The sequence below is a fragment of the Alexandromys fortis genome, unplaced genomic scaffold, assembly GCF_014885135.2.
Source record: "Alexandromys fortis isolate MF-2015 unplaced genomic scaffold, M_Fortis_MF-2015_v1.1 scaffold_134, whole genome shotgun sequence".
NCBI lineage: Eukaryota > Metazoa > Chordata > Mammalia > Rodentia > Cricetidae > Alexandromys > Alexandromys fortis.
The window spans coordinates 4,384,989-4,401,697 of record NW_026068007.1 but is presented as its reverse complement, the minus strand read 5'-3'; the positions used below and the strand labels follow the sequence as shown (position 1 = coordinate 4,401,697).

General features: G+C 46.1%; 1 protein-coding gene across 2 annotated transcripts in view; it reads left to right on the top strand.

Annotated features, from left to right (window-relative positions):
• Window positions 1-6,043: 6,043 nt before the first annotated feature.
• Window positions 6,044-16,709, top strand: part of Lrp11 (LDL receptor related protein 11) — a 24,281-nt gene continuing 13,615 nt past the window's right edge. For both annotated transcript variants that reach the window (XM_050161624.1, XM_050161623.1), the window contains exons 1-3: window positions 6,044-6,754; window positions 11,891-12,048; window positions 15,922-16,063. In XM_050161624.1, coding sequence (XP_050017581.1) covers window positions 6,196-6,754; window positions 11,891-12,048; window positions 15,922-16,063 — 859 coding nt within the window. In that variant the 5' untranslated portion in view covers window positions 6,044-6,195. The remainder of the gene's footprint in view (window positions 6,755-11,890; window positions 12,049-15,921; window positions 16,064-16,709) is intronic.

Sequence of the window (16,709 nt, the reverse complement as noted above, 5' to 3'; positions counted from 1 at the left end):
ACTGTGAAGAAGGGGAGGAAACTCACTGCAAATGAGGGGTGTGTGTATGTGTGTGTGTATATTTGTGTATGTGTTTGTGTGTATGTGTGTGTGGTGTGTGTATATGTGTGTGGTGTGTGCTGTATGTGTATGTGTGTGTATGTGTGTGTGCTGTGTGGTGTGTATGTGTGTGTATGTGTGTGGTGTGTGTGGTCTGTGTATGTGTGTGTGTGTGGTGTGTGTAATAATCTAATCACCATGAGTTCGTGGGTTAGTGATCATTTTGTCCGTCATTCACTTGGGTTCCCACCCTCTCCTGTCTCACTAATTGCTCTCTCACTTTGACACTCACTGACTATTACAATACGAGCGCCTTTATTTCCTGGCCTTGTCCTCATTCTAGACTCACTGTTGCTTTCATCGCACCTGATCTTTCTTCTTCCCTGCCACCATCCTCACAGGTCACCCTCATGCCTGCTCTCCTGCCATCATTACCCTACTTCCCCTATAGCGGCCTGAGTCTTGAGATCAGGGAAAACACCCTCTCTCTCCCTTCCTCCTTGGGACCCACCTAAACAGTTGCTGCAGAGCAACAACAGGGGTGGAACTCTTGTGTGTTGCTGCATGACCTGAGGACCCAGAAGCTAAGGTGAGATTTTCTCAGATTTGAGGTCCGGTCAAAGACTCAGCTTGTGTTTCCACTTCAGGTTCGTCAAAGGCCATGACCATCAAGCCTCACATCTCTGTCCTGCTGATTCTCCTCACCTGCTCCCTCCTGCTTCTTCTCTCACGAGGATCCTTGGCAATGGCAGGTACTGAGGGCAGCGATGGGAATAGAGTAAGGGACGGATGGATGAGGAGTGTGGAAGCAATTCCCGAAGTCCTGTTCTTGTCCCTCAACTGCAGCATCTTATTGAGAAAGGAGGCAGGAGATCTGGAGTTCATGCCACCTGCTAGCAATAGCTTGTGCATCCTCACCCTTGACAGGACAGGAATCATGTCACAGACCAATTGGAAATGAGGAGGGCATATAATCAGGTGGGTCCCATTTACAGGAACACAAAAGAACATATAGTTCCTCTTAATGTATAGAGGCAAGAGGATTCCACCCAACAAAGATAAAAATATGAATAAGTGGCAAGGCCACTTACTGCCCTTGCTTCAGACCTGAGTTCCCTTTCTAGAACCCATATGGCAGCTCACAACCAAACAGCTTCTGGTCCAAGGGATCCAGCCCCTTCTCCACAAACACCAGGCATTCACACAGTGCACTTACAGACAAGAAGACACACACTCATGCACATGAAATAGAAACAAATCAAGGAACAGCAGCCTCCAGAACCCTGTCTCCACTGGAGGCCGGTGGACTGAGATGCTCCTGGAGTCCATTACTCTCATCTGACTGTGCAGATGGACAGGTAGGGCAGGGACAGTCACACCCTCGGGTGTGATGCCAATCTTAGATATTGGGAGTTTTAGAATGAAAGAGAAATGATGTCTGGAACCCCACTCATAGCTTCGATAACCAGGACTCATGGGCCTTTCTGGATAGAGGTCCCCCCCTGCTCCTCCAGCCCCTCCCATCAGCCCCTAAGTGAGGAAGCAGAGCTAGTCATCAACACTTCATTCTGATCTCCAGGTCTGCAGCAGGGTCTGGGGCTCTGGGACATGGGAAAGAAGGAGGAAGACAGTAGGGGATCCAGGATGGAGAGCCCAGGGGTGATGGAGGAGGGAACTGAATGACCCTCAGTGAGGGTGGCTGTGGGCTGGTGATGACTGGTACAGGGCACCCAGGAGAACTGACCCAGGTGTCTCCTCAGACCCTTCAATAGATGTGTTTCCTTGCTGCAGGTTGAAGATGCTCCAGAGAAGTCATGAGAGTTCATCTGGTGTCACCATTCTCCCTTTCCATCAGCCTCCACCAGATGAATCAGGATGCTGTGGACACAGCATGTCATGGTCTTCACTCTGTGTGGTCACTTGGGCTCTTTCTTATCCCCTTGTACTCTTGGTGCTCCCTGGTGGGATTTTCCCTTAACATGGAACTACTTTAACTAAAGATCAGGAAAGAGCATGGTTATGTACACATCCCTAGCATAGGAAACAGGATAACCAGATCTCCTTAGTGGAAAAATGTGAAGTTATTTCTCCTGTGCAAATAACTTACCAGTATCTAAGTCAGTTTGAGACAGACTAGCAAGACTCCACCCTCCCTAAGGTATTTGTCTAGGAGTTAAATTCTGTTTAGTATATCAATTTTGTAATAGATATTTATTATAACCACACTTATACAAGGCAGTCTTCTCTAGCACAAAACAAAGAATGTATCTGATACTTTTATATGACTATATATGATAGGGATATTTCATAACAGAAAAGTTAATATTTTATAATATTATTATAGTTTAGTCTCTGTGACATGCACTAGGTCCAGCAATGGAGACAGAGAACCCGGAAGCTGCTCAGTCCGACAGGCTGGCTGTCCCTGCAGTGACAATCTGGCAGTGAAAGGCAGAAGGTCCCGGGAGCTGGTGCTGTTGGGTCCACATCCTCCTGGTGCAGGTCTGGGTCAGCACTGCTCTCCACTGTGTCAGAGAAGCTTCTTCTGCACATCCAGACCTGGGATGGAAGAAGAGTGAACTCACAAACTTCTTCTGACTGCACAAGGACACTTTGCACAAGTGCACTAGCACTCACACACACACACACATACACACACATGACACATACACACAGTGACAACATAAGAACCCTAAAGTATGGAGAGTTCACCTTTTTTTTTTTTTTTTTTTGGTTATTCGAGACAGGGTTTCTCTGTGGTTTTGGAGCCTGTCCTGGAACTAGCTCTTGTAGACCAAGCTGGTCTCGAACTCACAGAGATCCGCCTGCCTCTGCCTCCCAAGTGCTGGGATTAAAGGCATGCGCCACCACCGCCCGGCTTTCTGTCATTTTTTAATCAGTAACTCAAGTAAAATTTTACCCTTCTCAAAAATCTGATACAGTTTGATAGCTGAGAGGTGTTGTCAGTTTTAAAAAAAAAAAACAACCTCACCAAAGAAATTTCAGATCAAATTTCTCTCTCATAATGCTTTTCATAATCTTAAAAATACTTTTCATTGTACAAAAATATGTTGAAGGCTTAAGTCGCAAACAATGCCACACCAGTTTGGAATTATGATTAATAGGGTAATATTTATTTAAAGGGGAAAAAACTTACAGATAACCATCCCAGACAACAGCCCTCTGCGCAATCAGGAAGGAGTCTAGTTGCCAGAAACGGAGCAGGAAGCGAAGAAGAGCGAGAAGGGAAGTAGCTGCTTTTTTAAAGAGAGAGAGACCATGCCCCAATGGGCTGGTATCTCAGCGGCTATTGGCTGGAGGAGCAGAAGGACCTCCCGCAACAATATGTCACAGTCATTATACAATGTATGTGTCTAAAACTTCTGTTTCCACAAACCCAGGGAGCCAAATTAAAGGATCCACCTTAAACAGGTCAGATACATCCCCTCAATTCCCTGGTCCTAAAGTTTTCTTTTTGCTTAATTTAACTTTGTTCTTTATTCTGCCAATACCTTAAACAGGTATAAGAGACATCAGGCATTTCTATGCCACAAACACCGGACAGGAGCAAAGAGACCAGCTATGCCAGGATGTGGCTAGCACCCAGCCTTCTCAGGTTCCCCCTCCCAAAACAACACCCACAAATAAGCTGGAAGTAGTCTTGAGAACCCGTCACCCCAATTCCTTCAACCTGTAGTGCTAATCTCCCACTTTTTATTCTAAAAAAGAGCTGTGTCATTATTTTCTTGGGGAAGAAAGGATTTATTTGATTTAAACTTCCTCATCATTGTCCATCACTGAAGAAGTCAGGACAGGAACTCAGACAGTGCGGGAACCTGGAGAGAGGAGCTGATACAGTGACCATAGAGGATACTACTTCCTGTCTTATTTCCCATGTTTTACTTGATCGGACTGCTTTCTTATAGAACCTGGGACCACCAGCCCAGGGATGGCACCACCAAAAATGGGCTGGGCCCTTCCCAATTAATCTTTAAGAAAATGCCCTACAGCTGGGTCTTTTCTCAGTTGAGGGTCCCTCCTTTAAGATGCCTCTAGCTTATGTCAAGTTGACACAAAACTAGCCAGGACACCCACCTTGTCCTTTATCCACCTTCTTCATACCTACCTTGTTCCACACCCACCCCACCCCTAGCCTACCCTAACCCAAACCCACCTTGCCTATTAGCCATCTTGCCTTTCAACCAACGTGAGATGTAGCTGGAGTCCCAGCAGAGGTTTGCAGCTGGTTGGATTCAGGGGTGTTAGCACCTGGCTTTGATCTGTTTTTTTGTGTCCTCTGCCTTCTGTTTGAAGTATGTAAATCTTATCTGAGTGCTTCCTAAAAGTTTCGAAGCCTGTGCAAAACTTGGTTGTGGGAGGATTCAGAAAACAGAGGTCCTGTGACTGGGAATTGCTTTGGCATTTTCTGCTTGGGGAGCTTCAGATAAGAGGTTTGGGTATGGGAAAATTGACTTGCTAAGGTGTAAATTGTATAACAATAAAAAAAGCCTTTTGCAAAGCTATAGTTGGTCAGTTCTCGAGAGGCAAATTCCCCTGGGGCCCGCAAAGGCCAAAAATTATCCTAGAGTGACCCTGTTTCTTCATGGACCCTTGTGAACTGAACACGCACCGCAACAAGGTTGCTGGTAAAATCCAGTCCCTTAGGGCCCATTGCTTCAGTCCTGATAACACAAGTATCTCTCCTTAAAATATATTTTTCACCTGCCAACATGGTTACAACCTTGATGGTCCTGTGTTTGTCTCACTCTGACACAGAATATGCACCCAGGGACCAATAAGCCACTGTGAGCCAACCAACACGGATGCTGGGAATTCAACTTAGGTCCTCGGCAAAAATAATATTCCTTTAACTGCGGAGCCATCTCTCCAGCCACAAAATAGAGAGGTTAAAAACACAGTCAAGAACCCAGTTTTTCCCAATGTGGTGACGCTGGATATATATATCAACCACACTGCAGAGCTGGCCGGGGAGTACCTAACCAACATAAAACAGAGTGCCTGTTTCTGGGTTTTGTTTATTTGTTTTTGTTGTTTTATTTTTTAAGAGAGAAACAAGAAGCTGGGTGGGTAGGATCTGGGTGGAGTTGGGGGATAACAGAATATGATAAAAATAAATTGTATGTAATTCTCAAAGAATAAATAAAAGTGTTTAAAAACACACAAAAAGATGAGCCCAAAGTTAATAATAATTTTGGGCAGCTTCTACATGTGGCAGGTGCCCTTCTAAGCACTGCATGGGCACTGACTTAATGTCTGTGAAGTATGAACATGGGTCACTACATAAAGTACAGACTAAAATTCGTATGTTGAAACCTAATCCTCAGTTTGATAGTATATGGGGATGGAGCGGTGTGTGTGTGTGTGTTGCTAGGGATTTAATTCGGGATCTTGTATATATACACGGGCACTCTACTATTAAAGATGGGTGGGGTCTTCTGAGTGGGCTTAGGAAACTCTAGGAGGCACCTTCCACCCAGTGAGGACCATCTATGATTTTAGAAACGGATACGATGGTACCTTGATCTTAGACGTCACAGCATCTATAAGCTACACACTGAACAGTATTGTGTTCTAGCCACCCAGACTAAAAGTCAGGTGCCATCCATTCCAACATCAGCAAACTGATGTGCAGGCCTCAATCTGCTTAGCCCTTCCCCTTACAGAAAAGGGAATCTTTTTCCTACCCCCTGACCTTCGTCCCCTCACTTACACGGTCAGCTTTCCGTTGCTAAGTTTCTGATGTTTAGACTCTCTAAAGGAAACTGAAAGGCAAATTAGAAAGTGAGCTCACTCCGCGGAGCAGCCAGGCAGTCCAGGGAGAGTCTCCTCCTCCGCACGCCAGGGGACCTGCCGGCCCGCGGAAGTCCCGCCCCGGGAACCGCCCCTGCACGCCAAGCTCCGCCCCGCCGCAGCCGCTGTCCGCACGCCGGTGCTGATCCACTCAGCGACCGCCGGTTGCCCCGGTGAGCTTCTGCGGCCGGAGCCAAGCTGAAGGCGGCAGCCTGGTAGAAGGGCCAGGGCCGTGCCCGACCCCGCCCGGCTCGGCGCGCGATGCCTCTCGAAGCCGGCACGCCTGCCGCCTCCGTGCAGGATCCAGGCCACGGGGCTGCCGTGCTCTGAGGCCGCGCTCGTGCCATGGCCGCCCGGGGAGGACCGGGCCCGGGCTCCCGGCACCACGCTCTGCGCGGGCTGCTGCTGCTCTGCCTCTGGCTGCCGAGCGGCCGGTCCGGGGAACCCGCCGCTCCTCCGTCGGGAGTCGATCGGCTGCTGCAAGACTTTCGCCGGCAGCTGCAGCTGGCACGGCCGCGCGAGGAGCTAGAACCGGAGCTGCTCGCCGGCCCGAGGGAGGACTGCCCGGGCGCGGGTGGTACGGCGGTCTACCGGGCGGTACCCGATACCATCATCCGCACCCAGGACTCCATCGCGGCCGGAGCCAGCTTCCTGCGCGCACCGGGGACCGTGCGGGGCTGGCGGCAGTGCGTGGCGGCCTGCTGTTCCGAGCCTCGCTGCACCGTGGCGGTGGTGCAGCTGCCCCGGGGGCCCAGCTCACCCGCGCCTATGCCCGCACCCCGCTGCTACCTGTTCAACTGCACGGCGCGGGGCCGCAACGTTTGCAAGTTCGCGCCGCTCCGGGGATACCGTACTTACACTCTCAGCCGCGCCGGGGACACCGCCGGGGTCTCGCCCGGGCCGGGTAAGTGCCGCGAGTGTCTCGCCGTCCTGGCATCGCATACCAAGCATGCAAAATCTTCTGCTTCCAGAGGATTGTAGCTGCGGATAACTGAAAAAGTGGCCTATATTTCTCAGACTTAGGGATGGGGGCTGAGAAAGTCCAGAAGATGGGCAGAAGCAGGTGTGGTGGGCTGCCTCAGGGAACCTGAAGAGGAGGGTCGAGGGCTCATCTGAGAGGTCTGGCGGAAATTCTATTTAAGATATCCAGAGCTTCCTTTCCCCAATAAGGATTATTTTAGTTTTATTTCATCTTATAGGTTTTATAAAACTTTTTTTTTGCAAGAAATAGCAAGGACAGGATTTGATTATATAGATGCAAAATTGTCCCTAGCACCTTCCCCCTGCTTCCTGGATTGGCTCTCTGCCTGTACGTACTTCCTTCAGACAAAAATATGAAGGAAAACTTGTCACTCTGCCTCCACTCTTCTCTCCCACCCCTCCCCAACAAATGTTCTCTTCCGTGACCTTTTTGTTTTTGACCTGAGTTTAAGCAGAGCCGGCTGTGTGTTGAGGGGTTTTGGAACTCTGTACTGGGGCCTACTGGGGCCAGCACTGGGTATACAGTGGATACTGGGTAAAGTGTGTCTCTTTAAAAGACCTCAACAGCTTGTCGATTCTGTGGTTTTAAATGCAGCTGCTCCAGGGGAGCCAAGACAAAGAAGGGGAAAAAGTAGCAGAGAAACAAAATCCCTTCCCAGGTTCTTTGAGCTCATCTGGAATACATTGGCATTGCCACAAAGGAGCTTTCCTTAAACTGGGCAAAGAAAAGTCATCAGAAAGGCCAGAAGCAGCCGTCTGTGTATTGTTGTTGTCGTCGTCATCACCCCCCCCCGACCTCCCATCCCCCACCCCCGCTTGTCCTTCCGTTCTCTAGAGGCATGGCCTCCTCTCTGGGCACTGACAAGCCCAGACTTCTTCAAGTCTTCAGGAATATGGGGATGCTGAAGGTGACACCTAAGCTTACAGGCTGCATTTGTGGGCTCTGCGTGGAGGACGGAGTGAATTTCACAGAATCCTTTTGAGTTCTTTGTGTTTCTAAAACTATTTCAGTTTTCCTTCCCGGGTTATTATTGTTTCTTGCCCCCTTTCTTGTGACTCTTGTGAGCACGCGGAGCAGAGGTTAGAGAGTCAAAGTGATTTAGCAAAGCTCCTTGTAGAGTTGTGGCTGGTCCATTTGGGGGAGCCTTAAAGGCTCAAGAAGACACTGGGGGGAGGGCTGGATGGCATAGGATAGAATAGATTTGTAGCATTGCCATCAGCTATATATCAGCCAGTATATATTGGTCACGCTCTATGAGTTTGATGTCAAAAGCTATTTTGAGCTCTTTACACACACAGGAACTCACTCTGTCCTCACAACGGCTCAAAGGTCAAATCCTGGTGTATTGAAAGCAACCGCCTGAGGGCCTCTCAGCACTAAGTTTGCTGAGCGACTGAGTAGCTCGGTGCTTTCTCTCACAGCCCCTGAGGGTCTGTCACCCACAGCCGGGATAATGAAGTAGCTGTCAGGGATGGTGGGAGAATATCGGAATGAATGGGGAGCTATACCTTAATGAGACAGAACCTACCTGCTAGAACCTCTGGAGAAAGACGAGTGCTTGAAGTCCTGAGTCCTAGGATTTGAGTCCAGGCTTCTCCCATCCCAAGATAATCTTGCTTTGTGCCCTGCTTGTGTTTTAGCTTAGATCATCATAACAACCAAGTGTGGATGCTTCTTGTGAGTTATTGAGGTGGTACTGGTGTCTGTGGTGTACAGACTTGGCTGGCTGGTGTGACTGGGAAGACATTGAGAAAAGAGGGCTGTGGGGTGGAGGCTGAAGTCTTTAAGATCTTGAATAAGCTGAGAATACAATCTCCCAGCATTCAGGGACCAGAACCTTTGTGATGTTTTGGACGGTCTAGCCTGAAACCCAGTATCTCTGGGTAGAGCTTGGAAAGCAACCCTTTCCATTCTAGAGAAACCAAAGCCCTAAGGTGGAATTCTGCCGTGCCCCAAGCAGGCCTCGCTTGCTGCCTGTCTCCAAGCACAAGGCAAGCACTGACCTTTCTGCTCAGGGGCTGATCCCTCCGCAGGCGGTGAGTCATCTCGAAGGCTCTCCCTCACATTTTCTCTTTCTCTCTTTCTCTCTTTTGCATTAGGAGTAATCACTTAAAATTCATAAATATTACAAAGATTATTTGTTGACAGTATTGGAGAATTATAATTCATAAATAATAAGATTACTTGTTGGCAATGTTGGGGAAATGGCATTGAGACTTACCACTGTGACCACACACAAATCCCAGATGTATATTTATGTTTCATCATTTTTTTACTTGGTGTGTTTATGGTCATGCCTGCCATAGCATATGTGTGAAAGACAGAGACAAATCTGCAGGAAGTTGGTTCTCTCCTTACACTGTGTGGGTCTTGGAGGTTGAATTCAAGTCATCACACTTGACAGCAAGTGTCCTCATATGTATATATAAGGTACTGGTCCTATATACATTTGTAGTATAAAATTAAGCCACAGTCTACACCATACATAGGAAAACTGAAAGCTAAATTTGCTATTGCCTATCTGGAAAGAAGATTAATTAAGAAAATTTCTTTAGATCATAAAGAAAAGATGGGTATTGTACAAATTTACAAAAACTTCATGTCAATAAATAAGGAATTACAAACAAGAGTCTAGGAAGTATGATCTTAAAATATTAACAGAGCTGAGGGGGAGTATGAGGAAAGTAAATGAGCAAAGGGTGCAAGTAAACAGTTCCCTAGAGAGGAAATATAGTCGGTAAACATGGGAAATGTCCAACGTGAGATACAGTCAGAGACTGGGCACATCATAGAGCTTCGCGGCGGAGCACTTAGTGTATTAGAGTGCCTATGTTCAATCGCTGGTACCACTGAAACTGGGGAAGGAGGCAAATGTAAATACCAATTTACACTTACTAAATTGTAAAAAAATAAAAAATAAATAATATATATAAATTATATTTCACGCATGCGGGAAACTCATGGTCATTGACAATGTGTGTTGGTACCAGCTTTTTTGGAAACCAATTAGGAAATAATGTATTGAGATTTAAAATATCCATTCTTCTAGAACAGTGATTCTCAACCTTCCTAATGCTGTGACCCTTTAATACAGTTCGTTATGTTGCGGTGACTCCAACCATAAAATTATTTTTGTTGCTACTTCAAAACTGTAATTTTGTTCCTGTTATGAATCGTAATGTAAATATTTTTAGAGATAGAGGTTTGTCAAACGAGTTGCCACCCACAGGTTGAGAACAACTGTTCTAGACTATTTTTTAAGGAGAATGATCCGTGCTAGAGAAACAGTATGAGCAAAAACATGTTTATTGTGGCATTTTCCTAGTGATAAGGTTGACGAAAAATAAATGTCCAATTTTAGGGGTTAAGAGATAAAAATAGATTTAGGACACATGCACAGCCTACACAGGCTCTGAGTTTGATCCCCAGAAACCCAAAAGGAGTCAAAATGGAAGTTGTGGAGTTTATATAAATTCATTGACATTGCTGGGATATCTGAATAAATACTAATGGGTTGAATAGAGCATTATATCAATGGATTCAACTCTATAAACTATTAAGGTAAGAAAAAGCGTAGTGGACGCAGCATGTGATGTCAGTCACCTGCCTCAGCTTCTCTGAGCCCTTGTCTGCCACTCATCAGGCCTGCTCCAGACTGACAGTGGGTACCAAGTGAGGCGATACCTGTAGAGCACTCAGCATGCTGCGTGATACAAAGACCTCACCAGTAAACGGCAGCAGTTCTAATTATGTAAATGCGATTGCAGGTGACCATCGGTATCATATGGGAAAAACATGTTAAAGATGAGGATCGTACTGTAATTGTGGATATGTTTGCTTTCTCTCTCTTTCTTTCTTTCCTGGAGCGATGCAATTAAAAAAAAATAATAAATGATTGCTTCTCCAGCCTGGGAAAGAAAAACAAACAAAACGCACGTAGCTTTCTTCCTTTCACGTATTTACCTCCCCCACACACACACACACACTCGGGCCTCACTTCAGCAACTCCTTCTGTACTCCTTTATTTCTCAGCCAGTCTGTACCCTTTGCTTGGCACAGATCCGATGGTTCCACTCACAGCGGTGTGTTGTGAATGAGGCCAGCTAACATTATCATCCTCTAGATTGAACCCCACCTTGAAACACTCAGTCTCAATCGGTCTGAGTCTTGTTTCACCCCTGCCTTACCCACTATGTTTAGTCTCCAGGAGAAATCAATGCTTCCGTTACAGTTTTCATAATGGAAATTCAAAATTACATTTATTTTGCTCTGGGTAAATGTCGTCCTTTGTTGGCTTCCAGGACTGTTTCTGTGTAGCTAAGCTCTGGTTTGTTTCAAAATACATTTTGCAGTATAATTGGCCTGGACAGAAATTGAAAAATTGTTGTCTCAGAGGTCATCAGAGTTCAAGTTAGGATGTGAGGACTGGCCTCAGAAATCACAGCTATTGCCCACTTAAACAGTTAGTGACTATCATAACCATCCTTCAGGGGAGGCAGGATTCATTTGTTTCATGACAAGGAAAATATTTCAGTGTTTTCCTGACCCTTCCGTGTAAAACTTTTGAAGGTTTTTTTTAAAAATATCATTGGGAGCTAGAGAGATGGCTCAGCAGTTGAGAGCACTAGCTGATCATCCAGAGGACCTGGGTTCAATTCCCAGCACCCACATGACAGCTCACAACTGTGTAACTCCAGTTCCAGGGAATCTGACACCCTCACACAGGCACACATTTGGGAAAAACATCAATGCAATAGGATAAAAATAAATCATTAAAAAATTTAAGACATGTTATTAGCTTCTATACTTACTGTGAACAGCTGACATTCCATACTTCCTCTTCCACGTGTATCATAGCTAAAATTCCATGTCAGAATCGATTTTATTGTTTGGTGTCTAGAGGGGACACAATGAAAGTTAACAGGAAGATAGATTTCAGATGATATTTATCCTGTGTGAGGTTTTGTGATGGACCGATCTGTTCTGCAAACAGGAGAACTGCTGTCTGTAGGCTGGGAATCAGGGAGTCATGCCTCTGAGGCCTGTTCTCTTCCACAGGTGAGGACAAGCCTCCACTGAGCAAGGCCGGGAAGGATGTGGTTTTGCATCTGCCCACAGACGAGGTAATTCTGGATGGCCGAGAAAGCACAGATGACCACGCCATCGTCCATTATGAGTGGACGTTGAAGCAGGGTGACCCATCAGTGGACATGAAGGTGAATCATGTCATTTTGTTGTTGTTGTTTTTCCAAACAGGGTTTTTTTTTTTCTGTGTAGTACTATAGGAATTCCTACTGCCAGTAGCCTTTAAGTTACTGTCCACTTGGGTGTGGCCTCTTATACTATTTATGCTGATATAAAGCACGCATTGGACCTCTTTCCCAGTGGTGGGATTCGGTTGCTGTTCTCCGTTCCAGAAGAGGATTGTGACTTGTGAGTCTACCCCTAAATAAATAACCCTCTATTAGTCTCAATTCTGAGCTAGTGTGGGATTTCTTTTAAGCGTCCTTCTTCATTGTAGCAGCTCTGGCTGTCCTGGAACTTACTCTGAAGACCAGACTGGCCTTGAGCTCAAAGAGAGCTGCCTGCCACCTCTTCCTTCTGAGTGCTGGGATTAAAGGCATGCACCACCACCGCCCGCCCCGGTGATTCATTCTTGCTAACAAAAACTGGTGTTTCTGTGAAGTGGATTTTTGTAAAATCCTTCATAGTCCCTGAGTGCCTGTAAGCAAGCAGAGCATGCATAAGATGGAGAAATTATATAATCAATTATCCTAGAAATTGTTTAGTCTGTAAATTCCCCTTTGTGCTTAATAAACAGTCTTGACATTTTCTTTGAAGCCTGCCAGGGTCCTGCTCCTTCAGCTCAAACACTTATATTGTGTTTCAGTAATTCTGATTACTTTTTAAAAGGTTTTCTTTCTTAATATATGATTTGGTTATTATCCAAGTGTGATGGCACATGCCTGTAATCCCAGTACTGAGCGGGTTGAGGCAGGGGGAATCATAAGTTCAAGGCCAGTCTAGACTACATCATGAGTTCCTGGCTACCCTCAGTTAAAAATTTGGCTAGGAAGTATGAAAGAAATTAATATTAAAGGGGAGTTAATAATAGAATTATTATCATGTAAAGAATTTTCCTCCTCCTCCTTCTTTTTGGATTTTTGAGACAGTTTCTTTGTGTAGTCCTGGCTGTCCTGGAACTCGCTCTGTAGACCAGGCTGACTCACAGAGATCTGCCTGCCTCTGCATTCTAAGTGCTGGAATTAAAGGTATTCAGCATCACTGTCTGGCTTAGTTCCTCATGTTATGATGACCCCCAACCATAAAATTATTTTCTTGCTACTCATACCTGTAATTTGGCTATTGTTATGGATCATAAGGCAAATGAGTGATATACAGGATATCTAATACCCAAAGGGGCATCGACCCACAGGTTGAGAACAGTGGCCTAGTGTATTGTCAATGGACTCAAACAATCTGCACCTCACTCTATGAACTGGCACTAGATCCTCCCTTTGGAAAATGCTGATTGTATCTGTAATGGTCTATCCTGTCCCTTTAAGAGACAAACTCCGCCCACTCCCACTCCCCCCTTCGCTGAGACAGGCAGATCTTCCTTCCTGCCTGCAGTCCCTTCCTTTCCGTCTCTCTCCCAAAGAGATAGCCATGGCTCCTCTCTCCCCCCCATTCTCTCTCTCTTTCTCTCTGCCTCTCTGCTCTTCTCCCTTCTCCCCTTCCCCTCTTTCCTTTTCCCCTCCATAACCCACTAAATAAATACCCACTCACTCTGCATGGCGTATCTATCCATCTGGCTCTCACCCACTGCAACTATGGCTCCTCCTGGGACTGACTGCCCCACTGAGGTCCCTCACTTACCATGTGCCTCCCTACCTGGGATCCACTGTCCCTCATGGCCTGTGGGCCACTCAGAGAACAGTGCCATTTTACTTAAACCATAACAGCATCCTTTTATTCTGTATAAAAGCTCTTGTACTGATTTCAGACCATCTACCTTCTAGCCTGATCTGGATTTTCTTCTCTTTTCTTTCTTCTTTTTTATTTTTTTTAATATTTATTTATTTATTATGTGTACAGCATTCCTTCCGTGTGTGCCCACAAGCCAGAAGGGGGCACCAGGTCTCATTATAGATGGCTGTGAGCCACCATGTGGTTGCTGGGAATTGAACTCAGGACCTCTGGAAGAGCAGTCAGTGCTCTTAACCACTGAGCCATCTCTCCAGCCCCTTTCTTCTTTTTTAATGTGCATTAGTGTTTTGTCATGAATGTTGGGTCCCCTAAAACAGGAGGTGTAGGAGGGGGGCCCGCTTGCTTGTCTTAGCTGCCTGGATAGCTTAGCCCTGAAATAACCACACAGAAATTATATTAATTAAACAACTGCTTGGCCCATTAGCTCTAGTTTCTTATTGGCTAATTCTTACATCTTAATTTAACCCATTTTTATTAATCTGTGTATCGCCACATGACTGTGGCTTACCGGGTAAAATTCAGCACATCTATCTCCAGCAGAGGATCCATGGCGTGTCCTCCTCTGCTTTCTTCCTCCCAGAATTCAGTTCTGTCTTCTTTGCCTACTAAGTTTTGCCCTATCAGGCCAAGGCAGTTTCTTTATTCATTAACCAATACAAGCAACACACAAAGGAGACTCCCACATCAAGGAGGTACAGACAGTTGTGAGCTGCCATGTGGGTGCTGGGAATTGAACCTGGGTCCTCTGGAAGAACAATCAGTGCTTTTAACCACAGAGCCGTCTCTCCAGCCCCTGGATTTTCTTAGATGTGTATTCTTCATAAAATCCACAATCCCTAACAGAATTCCTCCTACATCCTGTGGTTCCTTCTGACCCTCTGCTCCCTCTTGTGATCTGAACATTAGTCTCCACTCCTATTAATGAAGCTAATTGCATGAACACTGCAGTTATGCCATATGATAGGTTTTTGCTGAGTCTTCTGTTAGCAAAGTGTCCTGCTTCATCTTTCCACATGCCTGCCACCATGGCATCCCCTTCCCGTGTTTGTGTAAGTGACTGACTAAACCTGTGCAAGACCTCCTTCCTGTTTGTCTTCCTTACATCTCATTGTTTTGATTAAGTGTTGAAAACCAGCTTCGACAAAACTCGTGTGTTCCAGGGTAGGAGTGTGAGGATTAGAATTATTAAGCAAAAGGAACAGAGATAGAAGAGAAATAAGAGACAGAGAAACACAGAACAGCATCGGGAGGGACACTCAGTGAGTACTGAATTCTCCTTGCTTATTCTTCTACACATGTACATACTTCACTCCAAAAAGGGAGGTGGAATCAACAGACCTTATTAGCGTGACACAAGGAATAGACTTGAATTTCCCGACCTTTGGTCCAGGTGGAGCGCATCTACCTCAGCACTCAAAATACTAAGTAGCCACGCCCTAAGCCAGAATCGCTTGTTTGTAGCCACACCTGTTGTTAACAACTTTGAGAGAGCAAAATGAAACTCAAACTCTCTGACCTTCAGATAAAGTAGAACTGGCTCATACCAGTGTGTGCCCTGACAGTTAACTTGTACAATCAGAAGTACTTTCTTTTTTTTTTTTTCCAGACAGGGTTTCTCTGTGTAGTTTCTGGTTGTTCTCATTCTGTAGACTGTCAGGCTGGCCTCAAGCTCAAGAGATTCACCTGCCTCTGCCTCCCGAGTGCTGGGACTAAAGGTGTGTGCCACTACCACCCAGTTTCAGAAGTGATTTCTAACTTTGAGTGCCATCTATCATTTATTATTATTATTTCTGTTTCAGGTTATTTGTATATTATTTCTCCCTGCCCTTGTTATTTTGAGACAGGGTTTCTCTTTATAGCAATCCTAGCTGTCCTGGAACTCCCTCTGTAGAGCAGGCTGGCCTCAAACTCAGACATCCGCCAGCCTCTGCCTCCCAAGTGCTCCACCATCACCCGGCTTACATATCAATTCTAGGGAGAAGGAGGAGCTGATGGTTTGTTGTGGGACATGGGGGTGGGGAGTGAGGGGACAGGGTACATGTTCCTGTGTGCTCCTGGGCCCCGTGCTCAGCTCTTCCCCACACATGTCTGTATGACAGGTGCCTCAGCCAGGAATGCTGGAGCTGTCCCACCTGAAGGAAGGCGCATACATCTTCCAGCTGACTGTGACTGACACGGTGGGCCAGAGAAGCTCAGACAATGTGTCTGTGAGCGTGCTCCCCAGGATCTACTCCACGGGAGGTGAGAAGAAAGTCCTTCCACTGAGCTCACCCCAGCCAGCCACAGCCCAGCTGTTCCTGGAAGGATGGCGTCTGTGGGATTTCACATCCCGGTAACACGTTTCACAGGCTCTTCCATCTTATTTTTGGTGCTTGAAGTTTTTGCTAAAAATATGATAACAAACACGGGCTCTCTATTTAGGACAATTTGACCTCACAGATTAGAGTGTAGAGAATATTCTCAGAGCATAGACGGTGAGCTAGTGGGTTTGTGTGTTGACCGTCTGCCTTTTCCTCTTTGACCTTGTCAAGGACAGTGCCCGACTTTTCTAGGAGAGGATTTTGTGCACAGATACAATCTTCTGGAATTTTCAGTGTGTTTGGTGTATGATGCTCTGTGTGTTCATGTGTGTACATGCGGTATGTGTGCCTGCACTCGTACAGGTATGTGTGAAGCTTAGAGGACAGCTTGCAGGGCGCTGGTTCTCTCTGCAGCATGCGGGTTCCTGGGATTGACAAGCACTTTCACTCACTGGACCGTCTGACAGTCCCTCTTGCGCACAACATCTCAGAACCCGTATATTATTTATGAGTGAACTTCAGAAGTTTAATAAGACACTTAAAAGGTTTGGGGATGACTATTCCAGAATATATATATGTGTGTGTAT